Source organism: Perca fluviatilis, chromosome 19 (genome assembly GCF_010015445.1).
Source record: "Perca fluviatilis chromosome 19, GENO_Pfluv_1.0, whole genome shotgun sequence".
NCBI lineage: Eukaryota > Metazoa > Chordata > Actinopteri > Perciformes > Percidae > Perca > Perca fluviatilis.
This window is the reverse complement of record NC_053130.1, coordinates 24954557-24980873: the sequence shown is the minus strand read 5'-3', so window position 1 is coordinate 24980873 and position 26317 is coordinate 24954557. Positions and strand designations below refer to the sequence as shown.

The window sequence follows — 26317 nt, the reverse complement described above, 5'->3', positions numbered from 1 at the left end:
ATTCTGAACTTGGCAGCCACCCCATTCAGCTGGAACACATAAATGAGAAAAGCTGCACAATTCACCCTACGAGCGCAGAAGACATCGTTCCCTTCGGTTGTTTTTCCTTAACACTGCAGACACTCTATCTCAAGCGTAACATTTTATTTTGCTCGGTTGGCCAGTTTGGCAGGGAAGACTAAATGCTGTTTGTGTCCATCTCAAGCAAGAAAGGCTGATATAGCCGTGTAGCAGTCTGGACAACAACAGTAGTTGCTGTGCATTTTATGCACTGAAGAGGAAAATATCAGCTGTATGGGCTGATATAAGCAAAAATGTACAGTACTTTGAAGGAGTACATTGATGACACATTGCTTTAAAATAATCATTCAACATTTGGGAAAATAGACTTTTCCACTTTCTTTTCAAGCAATAAATGAAAAAATTAATACCACTCTGATGTATGTATGATAAATATGAGATAGCTTAACATAAAGATTGAAAACAGGAGGGAACAGCTAGCCTGGCTTAGTCTAAAGGTCTTCCAGCATCTCTTAAGCTCTCTAAATAAATCTTTATATCCCTTTTGTCTAATCTGTAAAAATAAAACAAAATGTGCGGGGGTTACGTGTGGAACTATTTCTTAGCCAGGAGCAGTAACTTATAGAGTCTCTGCTGGTGACCCAGCCAAGAAGTAGTCCGGCACATAAACTCCTGCAAAAGCACAACCTGTCGTTTTAACACATTGGTTTTGTATGGATTAAACACACACGATATATCATGTTAATGAGTGATATTTTGAGTTCCTTGTAGCAGGATTTTTTTACCTTTAGACAGAGCCAGAGCTAGTCTTTATGCTAAGCTAATCGATAGATGACTGTAGCCTTAGGCTATATTTATTTTACAGGCATGTCAGTGGTCTCAATCTTTTCATCTAACCGCAGAGAAGAAAGCAAATATGCATATTTCCAAACATCAAACTATTGACTACCCATAACCAGTGTTGTAATGTAACTAAATACAAATACTTCGCTACTGTACTTAAGTAGAATTTTCATGTATCTGTAGCCTACTTTCCTTCGTTATTTTTATTTCCTCAAACTTTTATTTTTACTCCACTACATTTCCTAAATAAAATGTGTACTTTTACTCCACTACATTTTCCCTAAGCATCTTAGTTACTTACTTAAACAGAACAAATTTGTTACACTGGAAAAAAGCAGGTTTGGCGAATCATTGCTCGTAGATTGCCAAGATAATGCACGCTCCATTCCAGTCGGTGACGTGATGCCGGTTTGTTGCCAAGCACCTGCTGCAGGCTCTGCCGCTATGGTAACAGACGATTACCACCTCGAGGATAGTGGTGATGAAGATAACGTTACACACCTTTGGCCATAAATTTCATAATTCAAGTTTTTTTTACTTTTACTTTTACTTCTAATACTTAAGTACATTTGATTTCAGAAAATGACTTTTGATACTTAAGTACAGTAAATATAAAGTATTATTCTAAAAGGAGACTTTAACTTCTACCAAAGTCATTTTCTGGTAAGGTACTTTTACTCAAGTATTGCTTTCAAGTACTTTATACAAGACTGCCCATAACAAATAATAATATAATATAATATATAAATATATAATTTTGAGAGAGAGATAAAGTTCGTGAAAAGGCTCATTGTGTGAGTGCAACACTTAACACCCCTTGTTTTACTTTTGCACGTGGTACATTAAAAAAGTCACACCTCCTCTAGCAATTCATTTTCTTGAGTGTAATGGCCGGTGGTGTCCTGTGGTGCTGGCTGAGCTGCTGGGGTGTTTGGGCCACACGAGGGGAAGCAGTAAGAGAGTGAGAGAGGGTCCCAGGGTGCAGGCCGTCCTCATGCTGTTTACCCCCAGACCAGAGGCCCTCAGAGGGCCAGGGGGAAGCCGTGGCTGGGCCGGAGGCTGTTAAAGCCCTGATGGCTTTTGACAGTAATTTCTTCATGAGTCTACAACCCGCGGGGCCTGCCAGTGGTGAGATCGGGTGCCTCCTCTTGCCCATTAAAGCACACAAACTGTGCCCACAAATCCCGCTCAATGGTATCTCTGTGCTCAGGGAGTGTGTTTGTGCATGTGTGAGTGAAGTGAGGACGCAGGACTGAGGAGCAGGAGAGGGGGAGGCCTCGCCAATCATGAGACAGTCCTGGTAACCGGGCCAAAAGGTTTGGATGCTTTTCTTATGCTACTCCATCAGTTCAGGCAAGAGTCCAAGCCATCAGGGGAACATATTCGGAAAACCATGCCTTGACATCCAGCCAAATCGTAAAAGGTGTTTACGTGCATCTCAGCCCACGGGAGTAGAAATCACACATGACAAGGGTTTAGCATTGTGTTGGGGTGGAGGTTGGAGCAGTTGAGCGGCTGGCTAGAGGTTTAGGTGAAGGTTGATGAGTTTGTTGGACGAGGAGAGCAGCAGTAAGGTGTAGCTTCTGCGCTGCAACACCTGTAACCAGCGCAGCCACATTAATGTAACAGATTGCATGGCTGTTTGGGAAAAGCAAATGTTATTCTGGGCATGGGGCTAACATCACCTTAAGGGGGATTTAGTCCAGGAACATGTGTGGAAATTAGGGATGTTGCAAAAAGATGGGAGCTGAATTGTGAGTTTACAATTAAGAGATGTTGTTGTAGCAGCAAATGAGGAACACCAAATGGCTTTAGATGCATATAAAGGCTTGTTTAGCAGTACACTTATGAGCTGTTTTTTTTCAATGGGATAAAAACCTGTATATCCCTGCTGCATAGCACTTGTTGCTTCAGATTTAACTTGTTCTTTGCTGTGGGTGGAGAAAGTGCTTAAGAAGGCCATAGGTTATCCATCTCTAATCCACTGTTTTAGAGCAGAGAGTCATAACTTCTCCGCTGTGTTCCCTTGGGGTGTTAAAACCAGACCATTGGGCAGGCTTATATCACAGAAAGGAGACTGATGTGTTAATCATAAATTAGAGACTATGCCTGACTGAGCAGGTCAGTCTGAGGTCAGTTGCTAAGCCCTATAGGGGACTTTCTGTGTGAAAAGCCACAGCTTACCACCACTTAGTAGCCCCAACATAATCAGGCAGAAACAATGTACAGTGTCCTTAGCCGAACGTTGTTCTTAAAGAAAGAATCCATTCAAATCTCACTGTTTAAGTGTACATTTACTGTATACATGTAAGTATACCTTATGCATATGCACGTCCACACACATACGCACTGGCTCATATAACTTAGCTCATATCATTTATTGGGCGCTCATACTACATGCACAGCCAAGATTGGTCCATTTATCTGTCTTCAGTCTACGTCGGAAATCTGTGACGAGCACAGATATAAGTGCTATCCATTTTTTTCAATTCTAAAATGTTGCCTCAGGGGAATTGGCAAGCTGTTTGAAAATGGGATGATACACAACCTTTGCTATGTATGACTAATACTTGGCTCATAAAGACTGTGTCAACAAGGTGTTTTATGAAAGACACAGCAAGAAAACACTAAATGGCAAAGACATTACAAGATTTATATAACGAGAAGGAAAATATGGACAACTAATTGGATTAGAGAGAAACAAAAGAACTTGCTGTCCCAATTAGCCTTTGACACATTAAGACTGGCAGACCCACAGAGAACACAATGTATTAAAGAGTTCTTTATTTCTAATAAACATGAATATATGTGAACATGTAGGACGTTTTTTTTTTTTATGATGTATGTTTAAAACATTCTTGCAAACTGCTGTACAAAGCACGATAAGAGATGCTATAGGTCAGTACATGAGAGATGGCATGGTCTAAGTTATTGTAGCAAACTATTCATATATCCACATTACCATCATCGACGTGAGAAGAAAAGTACACTGGGGGAAAGGAGCACAAAATGCAACATCAAAAATGAAAACTTGTACAACTCTGAAAAGTATAATTTTTAGACACACAAAGGACACATACATTGTATGTGTTAAATAAGTTTTGTTTGTCAGGACATAAAAAGCTAACTACATCATTCACAGATTCAGCAGTCTGTTTAAATACCTTATTTCTACAAAGTGAATTTACATTTTTTTTTTTTAAAGTACAAAGTGCAAATACTATGGTTTCCATTATTGCCGACTGGTAAGGGCAGATTCTCCTTGCGGGAGGGGAAATCTCAGATGCTGGCTTAGCCTTGCTTCTTCGAGGGATTCTGAGGAGAAGAAATTAAAGTGACATCAGTTTGACACATGCTCTTGTTTCTTTGCACTTAAGCTGACAAGTTTTTTTTTAATGACTGTATATTCCTGACTTGGTCACCGCTAACAGAAATTAAACAATATTACAGTCAGTAGATGTGACACCAATTTCTCTTATATACATTTTTTCCACTGGTATGGGATGAGTGGTTTACTTACTAGTTTACTGGAAGATAAACCCTCTACTGGTTTGGCCCCTGTGAGACAAAAAAACTCATATAAACCTCAACAACCAAAATATGGTCAGTCCCTCCATAAAGCAAAATTAACCCTTGGTGTTGCTACACTTGTCATGCTGTCACAATGATACCAGAGGAAGATTTACCACTCAAAATTCTTAAATTTTTTTGATTCAAAACATACCGTATTTAGACAAGAGCAGGCTTCTCGTGTCTATTCCGCAACCAATTTTGCCAGTTAAAGTGATAACTGTTTCTAGCAGATTGTATGACTTACATAATTACTATTAGCTCCATCAGTTGGTTAAAGACTTTATGGACTTTTCAGTGTTTCTGGCTAAATGAAAAACCTACAAAAGGGGTTTTAAAAATGCATTTGATGGCTACATAAATGATATGCTAATTCAGTGCTGCAATGATGCAAAATCCATTCCTTACACTTTGCTCCAGTACAAATGTCTGTTTGGTTTTGAAAGGTAATACATAAGACTACCTACAAACCTTTATCAGACTTCCTACAGTCCCATGTGCGTTGCTTCAGCATGTGGACAAATCCAAAGCTTGCCCATGCCTAGTTATAGTTGCTAAACTGTGATTGGACATTTGCTGTTTGGGGGAGGGTGTTAGTGAACGATCATTAAAATCATCAACGATCATTAAAAATCATGTAGCACTGATTCTAATTTACCATCTGACTACCATGTAGGGTTGGGTAATGTTTCTTTTCCAATACCAGTGCTAAAATGATACTTTTAAAACGGTGCTGGTGCCTAAACATTGCCTGAACCATGAAGGTGTTGTTTCTCCGACTGCGGCAGTGGCCATGGTATCTTGAAAAGTGCAGCTTATTATATATCCATGGGCTAAACGGTGTCTTTAGCTGCAGACTCTTTCACGTCCCGGTGTTAGAATCCTTTTGAGTTAAATACAGCCACAGTTTAGACCGTTTAGCATCAAGCTTTAACTGTGCTTAAAGCAGCTTCTAGCTAACGGTAGGCTAACTTGCTGCCAAGTGTAATGTTAACTAGCATCACGTGCAATGATGCTTCAGTTGCCTGTAACGGCTGTTTCGGACCACCAGAGGGAAGCGCAGGCATTTAAGTGAAGTTTAAGAAATAAGGCACCGAAATCTGCGTTGCCATCCACTCTAGTAGATGCTGGTCGTATGGGAACCGATGCCGGGTTTTTCGGTACCCAAACCTACTGCCATGATCATTATATTTTATCCATAAAATATGCAAGTTAGAAGACTGATTTGGTGCAGGAGAACACATTTAGACATTTGGTTGTGTTGTTCAGCTTACCCTCTTCTTTGGTCACCCCGAGGCAACCCATCAGCTCCTGCAGAGACAGCGCCTTGTCGTTGCTAATGTCGCAGTACTCCACAAACTTCTTCACACACTTCTTTGGCTTTGATTTCTTGCGCAGAAAGCGTTTGAAAGGCTTGATCTCCTTCTTTCCAATGTCCCCGCTGGAGTTTTTGTCCAGCTGACTAAAATACCAGTGGACCACCCTCTCCTCCAGGGTGTGGCTGGGGTCGGGCTCGGCCATCCTAAATGACAGATATCAGTTTGTGAGCTAACAATCGTCCCTCCATCCCTTCAACTGTCTAAAACAATTAATGTCACTGGAGTAAAATCACGGAATACTTTTGGTAAATGACTGAACCTATTGATGTTTATCAATAACTGTGAGATGAACAAATCCACTTCCGAATGTCATACCTTCCGGCGGATGCTGGATCTGTGACGGCGTGCACCATGTCTGTTGACAGCGCGTCAAGAACACTTGTCAGAAACTCTGTTTTCTTTGCCCCGGGACAGCCTGGAAAATAAACCACAGACACCTGAATGAGTGTGTGCGAGCATGTATTATGCAGTTCATATGGGAGTAGGTGTACGTATATGTCAGCGAACACAGAAAAATTATCCCCCAGTCTACAGCATTACAACAACGTGGAATGCTGCCGTAATAGGTGGCCTAATAAATGTTTGGCGAGGGATGTCATGTAACAGGCAGCGTGGTTTTAACGTGAACAGCACATAAAGATGGCAGAGGAGGAACATATAACCAAACAAGACTCTCACAGTTGTCTTTTACTCCCTCTCATAAAGTGTCAGACCTCCCCTCATCTGGAGGAGGAAGAGGGTACCTGCCAATCATGCTGGAGGCCCCTGAGTGGTTTTGACAGCTGGAGCACAGAATATGTAACTGAATATTGTATGTATGGACAAGAGGCTCCATACAGCACCTGAGACTCATCTAATACATCAAGGGGACCAAATGCAGTCCTGACAGACACACTGTTACTTAGGATTTCTTCTGAGGGATGTCTGATTTAAAAGGTATGCATCCAAAGACACAACTCAACACCTGATCTTCAGTGTGTGTCGGGATCACTATTTGAAATGTCAACCAGAGAAGAGAATGATATAATTAGCCCATAAACCTATAACGGTACAGGGAAGTGTTATTTCATGCAGAAGGACAGAAAAAAGATTTAAATGAGGGACAACTGGAGTGGAATGACCCTAATGATAGTAATTGTCTGTTTGGCCATATAGTTTTAAGAGTGAGTAGGTCAAGGCTGTTCTGGAAGAGCTGAAGGCTACGCAGGCCTGAGAGATTCCTGGATTCCTCTCCTAACTCTTCTCTGCTTTCTCACAGTCCGGCTTCCCTCTGCTATTCTGCCAGTGGAGAAGGAGAAATTCTCCACAGTTTGCTACTCTTTTTATGGCCCAGGCCTGCGGGGCCAGATTCTCCTGTGTTGGAGATAATAGCATGCTTTGCTCCTCTCTAACAGGTGGCGACCAACATCGGCATAAACACCCAGTACCCAGCCTCCACTACACCTTTCCCAAGTAGCGCAGGGCTATAGCAGCCCTCACCGGGCCAAGGGTTGAAACATTCACATGTCCAAACTGTTCCACTGTCTACTTTACATGCTGAACAGACTTGCACTTAAGTTTTAGTAGGCCCTCCCTGGCCATAGCCCAGTAAAATATCTGACCCACCTGTTAATGGTCCAACTGGTGCCTTGTGCAGCTCTTGTGGTAAATTTGTCTAGACAGTCATACAATTGCACCCTCAGAAGGCAAAGTGTTTTTTATCTGGCTTCTGGCTGAAGAGAGGTTTGTGGGATGCAGTCTGACTTGTTTGAGGCTGAGTGTTTTTCAGCGAGAGCACATGTCCTCTCCGTAATGCTGCAGGAATCTGAGCATGTCTGCAGTTCATTCAAATGGGAAGCCATCAGGTATGACTCCAGTCCCTTCCTCTTGGGAGCAGAGGTTTAACTTGTGGGGGTGGGACAGATCAGCTTCTGTCTGTCTGGACACCATTAAGCTGGGGGGCAGGACACAAATGTTTCTGCTGTCATTCAAAGGAAATTGAGTCTGACCATTTTCCGTTCAGTTCCTGGCTGCAGCAGTCAATGACTGCTGTCTTATTCCATAATGATTATAATTATGTAATGCCCAAGTTTGACAGAAGCAGAATGGAATCAAGTTGAGAAAGCCTCAAATGATTACATTTTGTTCTTGCTGAAAAGCTTAGATCCACACCACTATTCATATGCCTCCATATATATCGGCTGCCTGTAAAAAGTTGGCCAGTAAGTGCATGTTTGCATGTGCGTGCCTGTGTGATACTGTCAATAAGAAGCAGTGTTTTTCTATGCAGCCACATGGGGCAGTGCCCTGTCAGCACTCACAGCCACAGCTCCCAATGGCTGCCCCAATGCTATCCCATGATCCCGCTCTGGGGAGAAAGCTAGCCAAATACTCCGCTTTCCTCTCCTGCCCCTTTCAGGGCAAAGTTCTCCTTTCTCGCATCTCGCCCCATAAACCTCTCAACACCAGCGCTTCAACAGCAAATGGGCTGCAGCAATGTGAAGGCAACATTTATAATTATCCCTGGTTCATACAGTAACGCGGTTTACTGCCGTTGACGCAATTGCTCATAAAGAAAACAAGATGCTGTGTTTTTTGACTGTGTCCTGGTGTATTTTATAATGGGAGACCTGGCTGATACGGTGAAGTTTTTTTTTTGACACGTATAAAATGAAGTCTGTGTACTCGTGTGAGGGTCTGTTTGAGGCGATTGCATGTCTGAATAAGTATATTGTTTTCTGTTCTACCACTATGTGTTTAGGAGGTGTTTGGTTGGGCTTGAGGTCTTTCTCATGGGACAGTTGTGGCTGTTCTCCACCCCATCCCCACTTCACACTTTCCGCAGTTACACACTGTAATTATTCCTGCTCAATAGCTTAGCAATAATATACACCACCAGTGTCACTGGCAAAGATGAGTAACATTTGTTGGTCTCAGGAGCATTCATCTGTTACTGTCTATACCACTGTTTAATACACACTGTATAAGAGTCCTCGATGCTGGGGCTGAGACAGAGTGCTGCTCTGCTGCTAAATGCAGCACCTGCGAGCAGAGAGCACAGCTCTGGCCTGGCACATGGTTACATAAATAGTTGTGGATGGGACGGGAACAGTGGCAGCTCTGTTCATTTGCTGGAGGATTATTAAGATGTTGACCAAACCACCAGAAAAAAGTAAATTTGCCAAGCACCGTTCAGCTTTAAACTGTGATTTGGTTGTATGCAGGACCAGAAAGCTACAACTCTACTTTGCCTATCATTGGATTTATGAGGCTGTCAAGTCATGCAATAACTGATGTGATAAATGTGATGAAAACAAAGGGGAGCGCACTCCATCCACTGCATTGTAAAATTGTCTGTGCAGAACTATGGTAAAACGTCTAGATTCATATCACAGAATCAATAACACATCAATAAATCTCCTAGTTCTAAAACAACCGGATTTATTTAATTCTTTGGGAAAACAGGAATCCAGACGGCCTTCCTAACTGTGAGAGCCATGTCAGTCATCTCAAACAAGTCCTCCAAATTAAACAACAAAATACATAGTTTGTAATTGCCCTCCAAAATCACACATAAGATGATCTGACACCCCATATTGGCAGGACAACCTACCTTGTCAGCGCCTTCAAAAACTGATCTGATACCACTATGGTTAGGTTTATAGGGGGGATTAGAGAAATATCGTGGTTTAGGTTAAAATAAATACTTGGTTCAGATGATGGTCATGGTTAAGAGAAACCAACATGGACTGTTGGTAGGACATGGGAAACAAACAGTAGCCATGTCAAAGTCTGATGCTTTGTTGATCAATTCAACCACCCCAAACAATTCAACCACCCCAACCTTTGTCACTTGAATGTAGGCATATGTTGTTGTTTTTTTGGCATTTGCTGAAAAGACTGATTCTGTCATTTTTCTTGGAGGAAGGGACTCCTGGGAAAACAGCCTGCAATACATGACCAGGCAAACTTTCTCAAAATCTTACTCAAAATAATGTGACACATGATCATTTCATCCGTTTTTAGTCCCATCCATTTGTAAATACCACTCAAATATATATCACAATTTAAATTCTGCAGTTTTAAAGTGGCAAGTCATGATTAGCAAATACATATCTATCTAACACAACAAACAAGCTCACCTGTACCTAAGCTCATCCCATGACCACCACCCCCAAACTCCTCTCCCACCCTCAATTTAGTTATCTACACTGTTGTCAGTCTTTTTATCACTACCTGCCAATGGCATCCTATTATCCATTATCTCTACCTCTCCTGCCTGCTGTTTCTCCTCCGTGCTATCATCCCACTATCCTCCATCTCCCATGTCAGTTGAAGACTAATCCTCCCCCCGATCTGTCTCTGTCTCCTTGCTTATTGACCAGTGCAGGGCGGTATCTGGCAATCCTCAACTCTTTATCAAGCATTTCCTTGGCCAACAGTGCTAATGATGTCAACAAACACACACACACTCGCACTGCTATCACAACCTTGAAAGCGCGGCAGCAGTTGGAGGCCGACTGCTGAAGAACTTCCCCATGTGGTCTGAACAGAGAGGAAAAACAGAGACCAGTCTTTAGAGACTTACCCTGGAGATGTCTGCTTCTATAATGGTCCTTAGGTTTAGTCGGGTGGGCCCTGGCATTGCCATCGCACTTTGGCTGTTCATACCTGTGACAGAGAATTCGCCATATCAGAAAATGGTAATTCAGCCGCTGCATTCAGAAATTGACAAATTGAAATGGATTGAAGGGATTGTTGATTACAGTAATGCTATCCTCATTGTAAAATCAGAGAGGAATCCCATGTTTTCCAATTACCCGCGTACAGTTAAATCTCAGGGATTCAAATAATTGTTTTGTGGCAAACCAGAGGCTGTGAATCACATCCAAAAAGAGGGGAAGGGATTTGGGGCTGGTATGAGGACAGAAAGTGGGAGGGTGGGTGAGAAAGAGAAACAGAGGGAGTGAGGCAGACAGGGAGCGTGGGACACAAGGAAGCTTTCACGGCCTCCCTTGGCGAGACGGCAGAGCCCCGATTGGTGCTGTGCGACTGGGCCAAAAGCTGGCCTGGGACAAGGAGAGAGAAAGGGGGAAAATCCACGCTTCCATATGTGTGCTAATGTGCTGTCTGGCACTCTGCCTGAAGCCTTGTTAATCTGATACCCACCCTCGCTGCTCAATAAGAGGGTACCAGTGCCCCACTCTGCCAGCCTGACGGACCTCTGACCTGCCTCTCAGCAGACCACTGAGTCACTCTGTCTCATTGGCAATGGAGATGTCTATCTGTCTGCTTATGGCAGACTTACTGTATGTGCATTTCTCTCAAATAGAGAAATTTTTTTGTTGCTTTATTTCTTACAATTTCTTCTAAATAGAGAACGGTTGCATGATTGTTAGACCTGCATAATAGATAAAGCTCAATAATGCTCTCTTAAGTGCAGAAGACATTTGCCAACAAAGGTTGAAGCACGGTAATCCAGTTGGGCAGCTTTTATATCAATTGGCCACTCTGCTGTGTTCGGGTGGCTAATAATTACTTACCTGCTATTTGTTACAACTGTCTGGCTTGTTTGCCACAAAGAACCGAGCAATAAATTCCAAGAATTTGTGTAAATTAGGGTGAAAGTACCATAGGTGCGGTCTCTCCCACCTGGTGGAAGTCCCAGGTATGGGCCGTCCCGTGTCCACCAGCACACACCAGCAGTAGCCGGTGGAGGGGTGGCATTGGACTGGCTTGTACAGTCCTCCATGGGCACAGTCTGGTACGAATACAGCATCGTTCTTGTGCTGCTTCGCCTCTTCCTGGGCAGACTGCTGCTCCTGGTCACAGGATGAGGCTGTAAAGAGGGGCCAGAGGTCATACAGGAATCAGTGGAGGCGTGGAGACACACACACACACACACACACACACCACACACACACACACACACACACACACCCCGTAAAGACAGCATTCACCTAGGTGGTCTAGGTTGTGTGACTTGGCAAATACACACACCAGACACACACACTTGACGTGAAGAAGAGGGTTTGTTTGAAGTTAAGAATAAGAGTCACTCCTTATCAGATCTGGCTAACATATTTTGGATTAATACAACATACTATATGTTTGAATTAACTTCTATTTAAAGGCCAAATGCATGCAGTGCTCTCTGACTAAGCATTGCTAAGACATCCTTGTAGAAGAGAAGGAGGAGAAGACAAAGGGGTGGAGGACGAGTGCTCGGAGACAGTTTGTGTAGACTGTTATATCAGCCCCCCGTGGCACTGTTTACGGACATTAACGGGCTAATGACTAAGTACAGCTCCCTATGCCCCAAGTTAAGTAAATATTTGGACACTCAACTGCCCTCTGTGTGTGACAGAGACAGAAACAGACAAGACAAAAGCAGAACAGTGGTCAGACGGGCCTTCGCCTTCACACACCGACACACTACTGCAGGGTACTGTAAAGTACCAGGGATCTATATGTTTATATGTTCAAAATTCCAGGGGAAAATGCAATGCTTCATGATCATTTCTTTTCTCCTTACGTACAGAGAATGCAGCGGCTTCGATGGGGTTTTGCAGAGCCTCAGCAGGATCTAATCAGACTTGTTTCTGTGCAGCAGCCTCGTCTCTGCCGTGCAGCTCTCCAACAGAGATTTGAGCATTAAACTCAGGGATGAAAGTAGAGCTCTTCTGGCCATGAGGGCTTTCATCACCAATCTCTCCCTCTCTTCGCTGGTTGCCTCAAGGCTCGGAAGCTACTGCGGGATTATGGATATCCCTTTTCTTTGTTTATTTTCATTAAAGATCTTTACCCACACAAAAGAGACCAAATGAAATGCCTCCCCGCTTTCTCAACCGACTCTCTTTGCTCCACTTCCTCCGTATGGGTTCCCTTTGTTGGGGCGGGTGTTTTTTTTCCACCCAAATACCCCAAAGAGCACATGGTAATCAAAACCATCAATGCTGCATTTCTCAGGCTTTTTTTTTTATTGGTTGTAAATTATGATAATGGGATTCACACGCAAATGCACACATGCACACAGGGTTTTCATCTAGGGCAGGCCTCAAAATTGCATTGTTTTATGCAGAAAGCAACATTTTTCCCCAAAGAGCAAAGAGGCAGCTGATCTGTTCAATAAGATAAACGTGCATGTGTGTAAGAGGGCGACCAGAACGGATCAGCCAGAAGAATAGGAGATCCTGTGTGTGTGCCATGTGCTGATAATTACAGATAAGCGGAGTTGCGAAGAACCACAGAGAAGCAGAGAAGCATAGGCTGACGCACTCCAACACCAAAGATGTATTGGTTTCACAAGCCACCATCTGTCCTCAAAAGACAGGAACAACCTCAAGCCACGATTGCTCACACAAGTAGGAAAAACACAGAGCGTGCTTTCAGTTGAGGTTTGCAAACACCCGTTCGCCGTTGTTAAAGAAAAAGTGGTCTTTGAAACTCACATGGTGCTCTGGTTCTATTGTTCTGTCGGCTGCGAACCTGCTCCGTCCACAGAGTGGGGTACTGGGAAATGATGTCTGAAAGAAATCACCAAGACAGCTTTATTAGCTTCAATCGAAAACACACTCGTTTATCATCTGAGCCAAACCTGGTGGTTCCAAAACTCACAGGCTGTAAAATGCACATCAAGGTTATCGTATCTCAAACTGCGGGAGTGGAGGTGGAAAGTTAATTGAATATGACAGCAAAAAGAGAGGTAAGTAAACTATAACTATGAGTCTCCTACTGTCTTATTGAATAATCACATTAACATGAAATCATAAAACTTCTTTCACAGTGTAAAAGGCTGATAAAAGTGCTCAAATACAACTTTGCAAAATGTGATTCACAGTGAAGGGTTATCTTTATTGAAGTACAGCAGAAATGCAGGATGTTGATTTGTCTGCCATTTGGAGTTTAAAAGGATAATATATAAATAAAAAATAGAGCACAGCTGAATTTGCAGCAACATACTTAAAGTATCAAAAGTAAAAGCAGATTTACTCCTTTCAGACGTTTATGTTGCTATGTACTATTTTATTGCATTAGTAGCATTTTAATGTTGCAGCTGGTTGAACTGGAGCTGACATTAACTATATACTTTATATGGGTTGGGTATTTTCATCTATGTAAATGAACCAGCAACTAGAGCAGTCAGATAAAAAACAGTACAGTACTTGAATGAATTAGTAAAAATTTACTTCTGACGAAATGACACATTCATCTTCTACAAATTAAAAGGGACATTCTTAAGCAAATGTGCACTGTTGCTGGCTTACTTGATCTGGTATGACCATTAGCTTATGTAAGTTTAAGAGCAAAAAAGTCACGGTACAATTGCCTTTTTAGTTTTCCTTCATCTTTAATCAAATCTTGCAATCATAACTATTTAAAAGTGTTTCACTATCACATTTTCCCCAATGACCTTTTTGAAGCATGATGCTGTAACTGCCTCATGTCTAGACTCCATTTCCCTTTTAAGGATTTTTTGAGGCGATTCTTTTGAGTCAGTCGGTAACACAGGCGCGGCATCAAAACATTTTTACTCACAGTCTGACGTATAAGAGCTCACCTTCTTCATCGCCAGCAGGCTGTGGATCCACCACTAGGCCAGTCTCATCTGCATTTAGAATGGAGAATATTTGCAAGGAGACTACAATTACGAGAGTAAGATAGATTAGAGAACACTTAAATACATGAGATTTGCACGTTGCCCGGCTAAGAAGTATGGAGGCAGAAGTAGAGGTGAGGAGAATGGGAAAGAGAGAGGGGTGTGTGTGTGTGTGTGTGTGTGTGTGTGTGTGTGTGTGTGTGTGTGTGTGTGTGTGTGTGTGTGTGTGTGTGTGTGTGTGTGTGTGTGTGTGTGTGTGTGTGTTGAGAGTAAGACAGTAAGAGAAGAGAGGAGAGTATAGTGGTCATATATTCCCATGGTTTCACGTCATGCAACGAGGGATCATTATGCTTTGGAGGAAGGATTGAGGTCAGTTAAAATGGATGAGGAGAAGATGAGGACCAGTTGTCCCTGCTGTTCTTCTCCATCCTTCCATTGCCTGCATTTGAGTTATGAGAGCTGTGTGAAGGTGGGAGAGATACAAGAGGTGAATAATGCAGTAGCCAAGTCTGAGACGACCATTTAAAAGTGGGAGAATCAAGCTTGGTGTTTGTTTGGACTCTGTTTGTTTGATTTGTGGTGGTGGTGGAGGGGTGGGGGATGGAGGTCTCGAGCCGCTTAGGGTAAAACCACGGCTGAAGGTGTGGTTAACCTCAGTATAGGTCAGTCATTCTGCTCTAAGTAAAGCTCTGCCAATGCATGAGTCAGGGCACCGCCACAAACAGGGATTAAGCTTTAACTTCTTTTCTTTAACAATGAATTTACTGCTATATCAGGATTTTACATTTATTGCAAATTTGTTAAACCAGCTGTTCATCTTCTCAAGCATGTCTGGTGGATAAAAATACATACAGTCAGTTTGTGTGACTGACTGAGGCAGACATTTTATTACTCTGCTCACTTAACGGATGGAAATGCCATTTCAAAAAGTGTATTTATGATTCGGATTTATGATAAACCACTAATGACCGATCTTTACTTTGCGGCCTTTTACATGACTGTAACACCTCTTTTAGCATCTGCCAGGAAACCCCCACGCTATTTGTGGTCATAAGGCATTAGTTTAACTGCTGTTTGTCAGTCGTCAGCTGCATATGATTCCAACATGTGAATGAATTTGTCAAGCACCAGAAATGCTAAAGCATTTGGTGTTTAACATTACCAGTATTCTGATAATAAAAGTGCAGCAAAGGCTGCTGTGGACTGCTAAGGTACAGTACTGATGGGCTTCTGCTGAATCAAAATATTGATGCAATCACTGCTATTTTCAGTGCTGGCACACCACAAATCTACAGTTTATTCTGCTTTTCACCACCCTGTTTATCCAACCAGTTCAGATTGAACCACAAGCCCCCGCCCCCCCCCACCTCCTTTCCTCCCTCTTTCCCTCTCCCACCATCCCTCCTCCTCTCTCAAATTTTGCATTCCCACTTGATCTATGTGTAATGAGTTGGCCGGGTTCAGACAGACACTATACCCAAGACTGTTTACAGAGCGAGAGGCGCAGACGTAAATGTCACACTGACAGGAATAACCAATTTGACAAACACAAGAGGATGCATGCACATGCACACACACGCACACGCATGCGCGCACGCACACACACACGCACACACACACACACAAACACACACACACACACACACACACACGATCGGAATCAACCCAAATTACACTTTCTCTTAGTGAGCCTTCAAATCACATCAGTTAAACAAATCATCTCTTACAAGATGAGAGCAAGATATACAGTATCTGGAGCAGAGCCGGAGGGGAACTCAGTGGTTCTATATCTGGAAGAGGGTAGATGTTGATGAGAGACAGAGTGAAAGTAGGGTGGAGGATAAAGTGTGAACATTTCCTTGTATCTTATGACACTGATGCTGAAAAAAAGCAAGACCAAGCGAGATCAAGTTAGAGAAGAAGAATGATAAGTCAGTTTCCATTCTGGCAGCCCTCTGGTTTGGCTGCCTGGTTAAGGACAGCAGACAGTTATAGGTGCTGTAGCTGCTGGCGGTATGCATTAAAGCACACCACAGCCTCTCTCCTTACTCAACAGACTGCTTTTATATCAGCCTTCAGGCTGCTCGCACTCTCTCAAATTGTCAAAATATTAAAAAGGCAAGCCTTAACAGGTGACCCACCCTGCACATCTCCAACACAGATGCAGGCAAACAGACAGAGATACAAATGAATACACACTCACATGTACATGCATGCTTAGATAGGTACACACATGGACAAACACGAAAGGAGTCAATGTGCCTCTGAGAATTAATTTTTCTTGAATTAAAGTCTCACCTGCTTTACCTGGCTCTCTTGTAGTAGCTCGCTCTTGTTTTGAACCTGCAAAGCAACATTTAATTACAATTCACCACCACAGCTTTTTCATGTTAACCTTAATAATAATAAAATGTATAAATCTTAATCTACTTCAAGAAGTGGTCAGAGTCTTTGAATGAACAGCCCCTAGACTTAAGTAAGGACTGAACCACAGCGGGAAACTCTTTTCTGTCTTTTTAATTTTCAAATGTTATTAATTTATTTGAAGTTGCTCCAATCACTGCATGTCAATAGAGATGTATTTTATGACATTTTAGACTTCATGTACACAGCTATGATTAAGCAGCTGGCAGTTACAATAAATACTGCTGATTGAGGGGCTGGGGGGGGGGGGGGGGGGGGGGGGGGGGGGGGGGGGGGGGGTTTTTTTTTTTTTTTTTTGGGGGGTTCTGAGAGAACACTTACATTCCTTACAGTTTAACTTTGTTGCTCAACTCTGCAGCACGGATTTTCTACCCGGCTTATTTACACAGGCAGCACCAAGCCTTGAGCAACGCTCAGTCCTCGGGTGGCCCTCAAACCCACAGTCCAGTCACTGACCACTTTCCCACAGGACTGAAGATTACACCCCCCGCAAACACAGAATGTCATGCTTTGCTGTGTTGAATTTGATTTATCTCCATGGCTTCACAAAATTACAGAAACTGCATTCTAGTACAAGTTAGCCGACTATTCGAATATGACTATTTGTCATAAATTGGGCTTATTATTAACAAATGAGATGCCAGTACTAGTGCACTGAACTGCAAATATAACATGCATTACTGTATACATTATAAGACATTTTGCTGGGGTTTTACCTACCTTGGCATCGAGGTTTTTTATTGGCCACAGCTGAGCCACTAATGGGTCGGCCATTGGGGGTGACACACCAACAGTATCCAGTGTAACTGTGGCACTGAACCTGTAATCAAAACAGCATGTAAACACAAATTCAGCACAAGAAATGGCATCTATGAGATTGAAAAATGAAGGGAAAGTGTTAGTGTTAATTCAATTCATGCAGGAATTCTTGCAAAAAGTGGATACGAAAGAGTTACTCTTTTCTACTGGGGCCTCCTGAGTCTAGAGCCTTGCCTCATTTTCAAAACAAGTATCATTTATGTGCTTTTCTGTTACCTCACTATATGTGCCATCAGGGTTGCATACAGGCACAAAGACCTGCGGGAAGAGCTTCTTAGCCTGCTGCTCGGTGTACTTCTTCTCTGCTACACATCTGGATGTATCTGAGGAGCACCACAAATCACCAGAATCACGACACATCACAGAGACCCATGATTCAACCCACAGCTCAACTATTTTCTTATGCTGCACAACTATGAAACCAACATACTTAAAAAAAAAAAAGCCAGCAGAAGATGTTTAATCTCACAGATGATGAAGAATGATAGAAAAATGCAAGGAAAGAGGTGAGACGGAGGGGAAACAATTCAAGACATTTCGGAAGTGGCAGATACTTGTGTGGCTGGGAATAGAACCAACACCCCGGGTCCTATTAGAAGCAATTCAGACAAGCCTGCACAGTGCCTGGTGGTAAAGCCATTACTGAGCGAGGCAGCTCGTGCTGCTCCTGTAGAACATTCCAGTCACCCAAGAAAAAGGGCTGATGCACAGGGAAAACCTGACCCTTCCTTAATGTCTTTGAGTCTATCTTACTCTCCTCTTAAACCTCGACCGTCTACTCATTTCAGCCCGAGCTGTCCTCTAACTCTGTTGTGAGTATAAATGTGGGTCAGCAACGTTTCACGTATGTGCACCTTAAGTCTTTTCACATCTCTCTGTCAGAGCCATGGCTCATCCTGTCATTCCACAGTTGCTTCAACTCACCTGGCCAACAGCACCAGCTGTGCAAACTCTCAGGAAATGTTGGGCGGCGATGGGTTTGATGGTAACTTGGTGTGACACATTAGTTGCCATGCAGGGCCTGACTGGCTGGCAGGTTCAAATCACATTAAAACAATGACTCATGCTAAGTTTAAAAACGTTTACCAGTTTGGTCAGGAGGCTGCATGTCGCTGGCATGGTTTACAGTAGATTGACCATGTGTGTGTATGTGTGTGTGCGTGTATCACGGTCACTGGCGAGGAGAGGGGACAAGACGCTGGATGTTCCGGATGGATGAAAACAGCAAGTTGTGGAGCTCTAAAGTTAGCTCCAGTGGAAAAACCCAAAACCATCGTCCTTCTCCAGGGGGCTCCGACTAAAAAGCTGACTGGAAAAAATGACAGGACACTTGAATCATCTGAGCGCAGTGATAGAAAACAAATGTGGTGCCAGTCTCACCATCCTTAAACACAATCCCATCTCTGTGCTTTTAGGCCAGACCGGCCCTCTGGTTTACTTCGGCTGCTGACTCGGCTGCTGCTGCTGTGTCTTTCACCCCGGCCGTCCAGAAGCAGAGGGGGGTCCGATCTCTTATAGACCCAATGTTATTGACGCTTACAATACGACTTTCATGGACTCTCGTCCCTTTCAGCTTCCTAGCTGGAATCCTCTATTCTGTGTCCCGGCGCTGTCCGCCACATCCAGATGTCCGCTTAGAGACGTTGCCATAGAGACCCAGAACGGGCATAAAATCGTGGAATGCTTTTCCATCATATGAGCCTTCTTTTCGCTCACGCTCCCTGCATTAGTGATCTAATATTGTAATGTGTAAGAATGGGGCATTGTCCCCAGTCTGTAGAGCGATGAACTGGCAGTATAGAGTGGGGCAGGGTTGAGAGGGTTCGGGGCTGCAGCATTGGGGTGTATGGGTGCTTCCTTCCAACAACGAGCAACAATGAGGGAGTCTGTGAGCCGCCTGACCTCATTGGCTCTCCTTCCCCTTTTGCTTTTCATCTCGGTCGCATACATACAGCTTTACATCTAGTATTACGAAAATGAGACCATTAATTCATGTCAAATGCCCCTGCATAATTATTTGATTTCAGAGAATCATTTCATATCACAGAAAAAGTTGTTGGTCAATTGATGCTGTTATGTATTTCTGTTGTAACAAAGCATGAAAACCTTAAACAAACTAAATAATTGCCACTAAAAACGAATTCATTTGAGTAATTTGACAAATTAACGTACATTTCCTTTATCAGAAAAAATGGTGTGATATGGTCAGCAACCCCCACCCCCCTCCACACTCTCACTGTCAACCCCACTCGTCCTCCCAGCACTCAAAGAATCAATTATGCTGAAATGAATTTAACCCACGAGTTTCTACTGTGACCCCCCTCTGCGCATTCGAGAGCGCCAGGCGGCACTGAAGCGTGACTCATGACCTGACCTTTGCATGGCCCTCGAATGACCTCCAGCTGGGGGTCACGGCACTTGGCTCGGAGGAACTCGCAGCGAGATGTGAAGGTCCGGCCGTCGGAGGCGCACAGGGGCTTGCGGGGAGCTCCTGTGCATTCCATGTTGCACTCCTTATCCTGATCCACCCGCAGGAACTGCAGAAGCGAGAAAGGAGGAGATAAGCAGAGAAAACATTTGCTAAATGAGCCATTTTTGGGGGAATCAATGAGCTCTGCACCAAAACATTTGAAACTCCACAACAACAGGTGTGATTCTGGAGGGCTTTATGAAGACTAGGGATTGGAGCTTGTGTAGGGCAAATTTTATAAAAACAGGCTACCACATTAAAAAGTCAGTCGCGCAACCATGTCCATTACCAAAGCCTAAAAAAAATTGTTAATTCTGTTTCAAAACTTTTCCCAGAATGTTCATAGGCAACACCTCTAATGAAAACACTGGAAAGCACTGATAAACAGCGCTACGTACAACTATGAGGCAGTGTCACTACAAGCCTGTCAGGGTGCAGCCATGCTTTGTCTTTGTCTAAAGGGCTGGAGAAGACTTGACTGACTCTTCCTCTTTTCTTTGTCTGTGCCAACACCTGCATGGGTATTCACCTGGAATCGCTCCTGAGGATGTTTTACTCAGCCATGAAAAAAGAAACAAGGACGGAGACTCCTGGCTGAACGCATAGGATCACCTGTGTCAATGCCACCATTGTATCTGCCACCGTGGTATGAAACCCCCTCGCCAGGCCACACAATGGGGCGGCGGCAGTGGTGAGGGGGGGTTGGCAACAAGCTGCGACTGCTACAATGAATGAAAAGACAGTGAATGATAAAGTGGCTGAATAAACGAGATGTCAGGGAGCTTTGTGCTGCTACAGTGTGACTTTTCATAAAGTTCGCATGATTCATTCAGTTCGGGGGGAATAATGACCTGGGGTTGAGTGGAAAAAAACAAACTCTATAACCATGCCTATGCAGGTGCTGTTTTCAGTCAGTCATATCCAAAGATAAATACCTTTCTGGACTCTCTTTGTCTTCTCTTGTCTAAAAATATTTGTATATATGATTTCTTCTTTTCTTTTGTGCCATTTTTTTATTTGGTTTTCAGTGGATGCACGGATATCCCAAATATGTCTGAATGCCCTCTCAACTATTCACAGCAGACACACAAACAGACAGAAACGTTCCTTCTTTCAATCCCAGATACACAGAGATTCAAAGCCCTCAATTAAAGCTAAACCATAAAAGTCTGTAATGAATTATCAAAAGAAAGGGCATGGCAAGATAAAGAGCAAGAAGAAAAAAATGATGATCCCCAATAAAAAAAATTGTTGTGTCTGACATCTTACAAATGAAGTGAAAGATGAGGTTTGGTGGCAGCCCACTGCATGTAGATGAGCAGGGCTGCAGGGCTGCATGCACCTGGAAGAGGGTTTGCAGGGTTCGCCCTGGGCCAGAGAGGGGGTTGGGGGGGGGATACATCCCACTCTGTCAACCCTGCTCATAAATCTTACCGGGGGGGGGGTCCGAGGAGGAGGCCCGTTCAAACACATCGGAAGAGGAGCCGCGAGGGAGGGAAGTCGAATCTTTTGGATTGAATGAAATTTAAAAAAAAAACTATTTTCTTTACAAAACCTTACTCCACAGGCTTTTAAAAAAAAGAAATATGGAAAGTAATCTCTCTTCCCCCTTTGGGAATAATGGAGTATGAATGGTAAATAATGTCTATTTCCTGTGGCTAAAGGGAAATAATTAATTAGTAGATTTTACTTTGGGCAAGGCAGACTTACAGTGTAGTCTACGTATTTATCTTGGGTGTTTGGGACACCCCAAAAGGTCCCAAGATAAATCTGAGGGGTCATCAGATAATAAAAGAATAGAAAAGGGGGAAAGAAAATCAAAAAACTTACATTGCTATTTTGGGGATATTTTATGCCTTTATTCGATAGCAACAGAAGCAAGATGACAGGAAATGGGAAAGAGAGAGAGGTAGGAATGGCATGCAACAAATGTCCCGGGCTGGATGTGAACTGGGGAGTTCATGGTTGGTGCTTTAACCTTAGGCCACCAGTTTGCCCCAGATACTAGTTTTTAAGCCGCTAAACACTTTCAAATTGAACAATCTGAGAGACAAAATCCATTTCACATCCACATTAAGGCCCTAATCTGTAAAGGTTGGGTACCACTGGTCGACAGTTATGCTGTTTTGACACACTTCATTGCCACTTTGTATCACTGAATTCGAGAGGGGTAGGCTGGAAGACTTTGCTGCTTATTTACTCAATGGGTTAGAAACGTATGCCACATCATCAACTAAGAACCTGTTACCTAATGGGATATTTAGAAGAACTACTTTGATATGAATAGTTAAAATATAATAATTAAAGAACAATAGTGGGATACTCTAGTTCTCCTTCTACAGCGACTCATGTCTTTGCCCATTTCTCTGTATAAACTGCGGATCTAACATCTCACTGCCCCTCCTTGTTAGTGTCTTTGTGTTTTTTGGATTGTTCGCACCATTGCATCTAACTGACAGTCTCCCGTCGGTACCCTCCCGCCCTCTACCCCTGTCCTCCCACACCAGTTAGGACATCCCTCTGCAGCGGTGACCTCCTCTCACCCTCCACTCTGTTGCTCACAGCTCACCCCTTCACATAAAGTCCAGCAGGCGTGACAGGCTGTTTTGAGGATGGTTTTTGCAAAGGCTGCAACCTTCCAAAGCCAGTAACTGCTCTGATAGTGTCTGAGTGCGTCCAGCCATGCTTGGTGGTGGGCCGCCAGCCTTGCCATGGCTCATGCTGGCCACCCCAGTGCTCACACTACACCAGCATTATCAGCATCAGCTCCTGCAAGCCAGCAGACTGACAACCCAAACTGAGTCATTCAGCAGCCCAGCTTCCTGCTAGATGTCCACTGTACAGCACACAGCAGACCGCCAAGTGCCTGCAAGTTTACGATAAAGCTCCAAAAACACAGCGTGGAAAAACAGTTAGCCATGAAATCAGCCACCCATGAAATCAACCACCCAGATTCACTATAAGACATCCATGTGTTTATTTCAAAGTCACAGTTGGCCAAACTGAAGGAGGAGAACAAATAAGATGTGAAAGCCAGTGAGAGGAAGAAGCATCAGAAACTGGGGTTGTGTTGAGGACCTCTTCCTCCTAATGTTAGTTAGCTGTCTGTTGCAGATCTCTGTGCGTTTTGGCCTGTGGTGATGGATGGGCGAGGCCGCGACACAGCCCCGACATTCCCCTGATGTCTCATTCTAGCCTCTCCAAGCCGGCACCATCATCATGCATCAAGCAACCAGTGGAGAGTGATGGATGGCCTTCACCCCAATTTATCATAAAAGGAGACTCATACAAGACAGAACACATTTTGTGACTCAAAACCATTTATTGCTCAAGTGCTTTTCTTGTCTAATTCCAGACAGCTGGCTCTCACTTTCTCTATTTTTCTTTCCCTTTATTTTGCTCTCTTTCCTTTCATGACTTTTTTCTGCGGGATCTCTCTTGGAAGATGCTTTTTGCATCTGCTCAAATAATACAAGAGGTTGGCAAAGGAACAAGAGACAGGCGAGTGAGGGCGAGTCTGGTGGAGTGTAAGGGAAACTTCTTTTTTCCAAGACCAACCATTATACAAATCAAATCCTATTACCTCCCCCTGGCTCTGCAGCATTGTGGGAATGAATGGAGCAAGGAGGAGGCGAGCCTCCAGCAGAGTGCACATTGTCGGCTGATAAGGGCCCTCTGGGCTGGGAGGCCCCCGCTTCCAGAGCCCCGAGAGGCCCCTCACACCTCGGCCCTGCAGGGTCAATGGGGGCCCCAGCTGAGAGCCGTGGCAAACGTGTTAAATGGCCTTGGCGGGAGTTTCCTGCTTGGACGCAAGGATGCAAAGAGGATCATTAGTTTCCAGCATGGTGGAAAGGGAAGAAAGTGACAGCCTTTAACCAGGCTACTAACTCAATCAAAGGAAAAAGGCATTTAATTGGTGTGAAAGATGTTAAAAAGAAAGAGAGCTGGTGTGAAAGGCCACTGATAGAACACCTCTCTGAGCAGGTGCACAATTTCATAAAAGCACAGGGGCAATGGAGCCCATATGTTATCCTAAAATTGCTTTCTCCAAGTTTAAAAGAGAGGCAGCAAATGTTCTATTCTCCCTCATCTTTTCACACACTATTTCATACTTCCATAAACCATGGAAAAGTCTGCCTCATGAATAACCTGGGCAAATATCCCATATATTTAACTGCCTGTTCGACCTCAAATATGCACAAAATATCACATGGAGACATTTTCTTCTTGACACTAACAATAACCTCTCCTGTGTCATTCATACGATGAGCTCTGAATCACTCACAAGTCCACTGCTCCATGTGCTATTCCAATAAAAGGTCTAATGAGCCACAGTGGGGAGGTAGGACACAGACACAGTTACCACTAAAACATGCAATGAAATAGAGACGTTTCTCATTCTTACGGTCATATCCAGATCACAGTGGATGCTGTGTCATATCTGAAAAATTCAGTTATGTACATGTGTAACCTTTGCATCAACTGCTGGGTAAATATTATTAGCCTTGCCATCTCAATAAAGAAACATTCATATGATCTGCACTCATACTGTGTGTATCTAAATGTGTGGACCATGGTAAAAAATTCAGGGGGAGCATCTGCTCAGCGCAACACTTCCTCCAACATTCCACAACTCCATAGTGCCGTCAGGGAGGAAGGATCGCCGACCCTTCACCTGCAGGTTAACGACTCATGGTCATTTGTTTCCAATTGGATATTAAGGCATCCTCACCCGAACCATAAATAACGGTTCTGGGGGAGGCAGCTGTCACATCAACCTCTAAATCAAGGGCTGAAGCCTCTGACAGTGCACATTCCGCTCCCTATTATTCCTCCATTAGTACTGTACCTGTACTTGATCTTGGCCATGAAATTCCCTTCATATGTCTTTATAGATGTGCAGTTTAAGGTCAATGGACAGTATCCACTACTCTGCTGCTGCTGCTGCTGCTGTCCTGCTGCTGTAAACAATGCCATGTGCATGGTGCAGCAGACCTGCTGACACTGGCAGAGTAGCCTCTACAGAGCTGCTGGCACAACAAGAGTGAGCAGGACAGAGGCAGACAAGACCCTGGCATGCAGGTAAAGGCACTAAAAACAAAGCACAGTGGTGCTGCTAACAGACCAGTGAACTCCCCACAGGCAGCCAGCAGTGCTGCCATCTCAGACACACTGTGCAGAGACCCTGAAACACAGGGACATGGAGTATACACAACTCATGGAGAACACAGAGATCTCTTCTTCCAATGCAAACCTCTACCTGGGGATCTATTAAGTTCTAAAATCAATCTTAAACTCAGATATAAAATAAAATAAACACAGTATAAACATATTCAAACATGTTTCAAAGCCTCTTCTTTTGGAGAGAGATTATCTAAAAAAAAAAAAAACAGTGTCAGCATGGGTCATAACGCTGTTAAGATGGATTTAAAATGTTTAAAAGTATTTCTGAAAATTAGAGGAAAAGCTCACAAGAAATACACAAAGGATGATAAACGCCAGTCCTATGTAATTACTGAGATTAAAAAAAGGATCTGTTTCATGGCTACAGTAGGCTACATGACTGACGTAAAAATGAATTAATTTGCCACACGGTGTCCCTTTTGCTGACATATTACGCATGGAGTGCACAAGCATATCCTTCACTTTAAACCGTTCTTTTACACGTTAATATGAATGAGACGTATTCTGGGAGTTATGGGGCTCTTCCTACCGTGAGAGCAGAGAACTTTTGAGCGCGTCCAGCGCACAGCAGACAGAGGAAGACCAGCAGCGGACATACGCGCATCCTGACGCCGTGTGGCAATAAACTCTCCAAATTACGCACGTCCAAATGTTACTCTGTGTTGCCTGGACTTCACCAAAGCACAAAAATTGTCTTTGGGAGAAGTCGAAAAGGTTTAAAAATCCACAGTAGTCCTTGCGAAAAAAATGTTGGAGTGTTGGAGAGACGTGGTTGCTGGTTTATTTCACTTCGTCTCCTTGGTTTCGTCTGCCAAACCGTTGGTGTAGACACTCTCCTTAATTCTGGCAGTTCGATTCCCCCCCCCCCCCGTGTCCCTGACCTTTTCCCCTCCCTCGATGTCACTTCTCCCTTTTTCCCTCTCTTCAATTGGACTTTTTACCCTCCCTCCACACTTGATTTTGTCGACTAGATCTCTTATCGGATGCAGGCAGTTCCCTAGGCGGTAGGTAGGTAGGTGTATGTTTAGA

The 26317-nt window shown here is 43.6% G+C and overlaps 1 protein-coding gene across 5 annotated transcripts; it reads right to left on the bottom strand.

Annotated features, from left to right (window-relative positions):
* Positions 1 to 4053: 4053 nt before the first annotated feature.
* smoc2 (SPARC related modular calcium binding 2) lies at positions 4054 to 26162 on the bottom strand. Of its 5 annotated transcripts, none has more exons than XM_039783126.1 (13): positions 25818 to 26162; positions 20009 to 20171; positions 17851 to 17957; positions 17536 to 17635; positions 16690 to 16734; positions 14353 to 14433; positions 13244 to 13318; positions 11424 to 11631; positions 10381 to 10463; positions 6129 to 6228; positions 5709 to 5956; positions 4385 to 4422; positions 4054 to 4179 (listed from the first exon to the last, which is right to left on the bottom strand). In XM_039783126.1, exons 1-13 carry the CDS (start codon positions 25890 to 25892, stop codon positions 4156 to 4158), a joined length of 1347 nt encoding a protein of 448 aa, XP_039639060.1. In that variant the 5' UTR covers positions 25893 to 26162; the 3' UTR covers positions 4054 to 4155. The 5 variants fall into 5 exon arrangements, with proteins under 5 accessions (XP_039639060.1, XP_039639062.1, XP_039639063.1 ...); XM_039783128.1 differs by having other exon boundaries at positions 14353 to 14400; XM_039783129.1 differs by having other exon boundaries at positions 14353 to 14400; positions 16699 to 16734.
* Between the last annotated feature and the right edge of the window lie 155 nt (positions 26163 to 26317).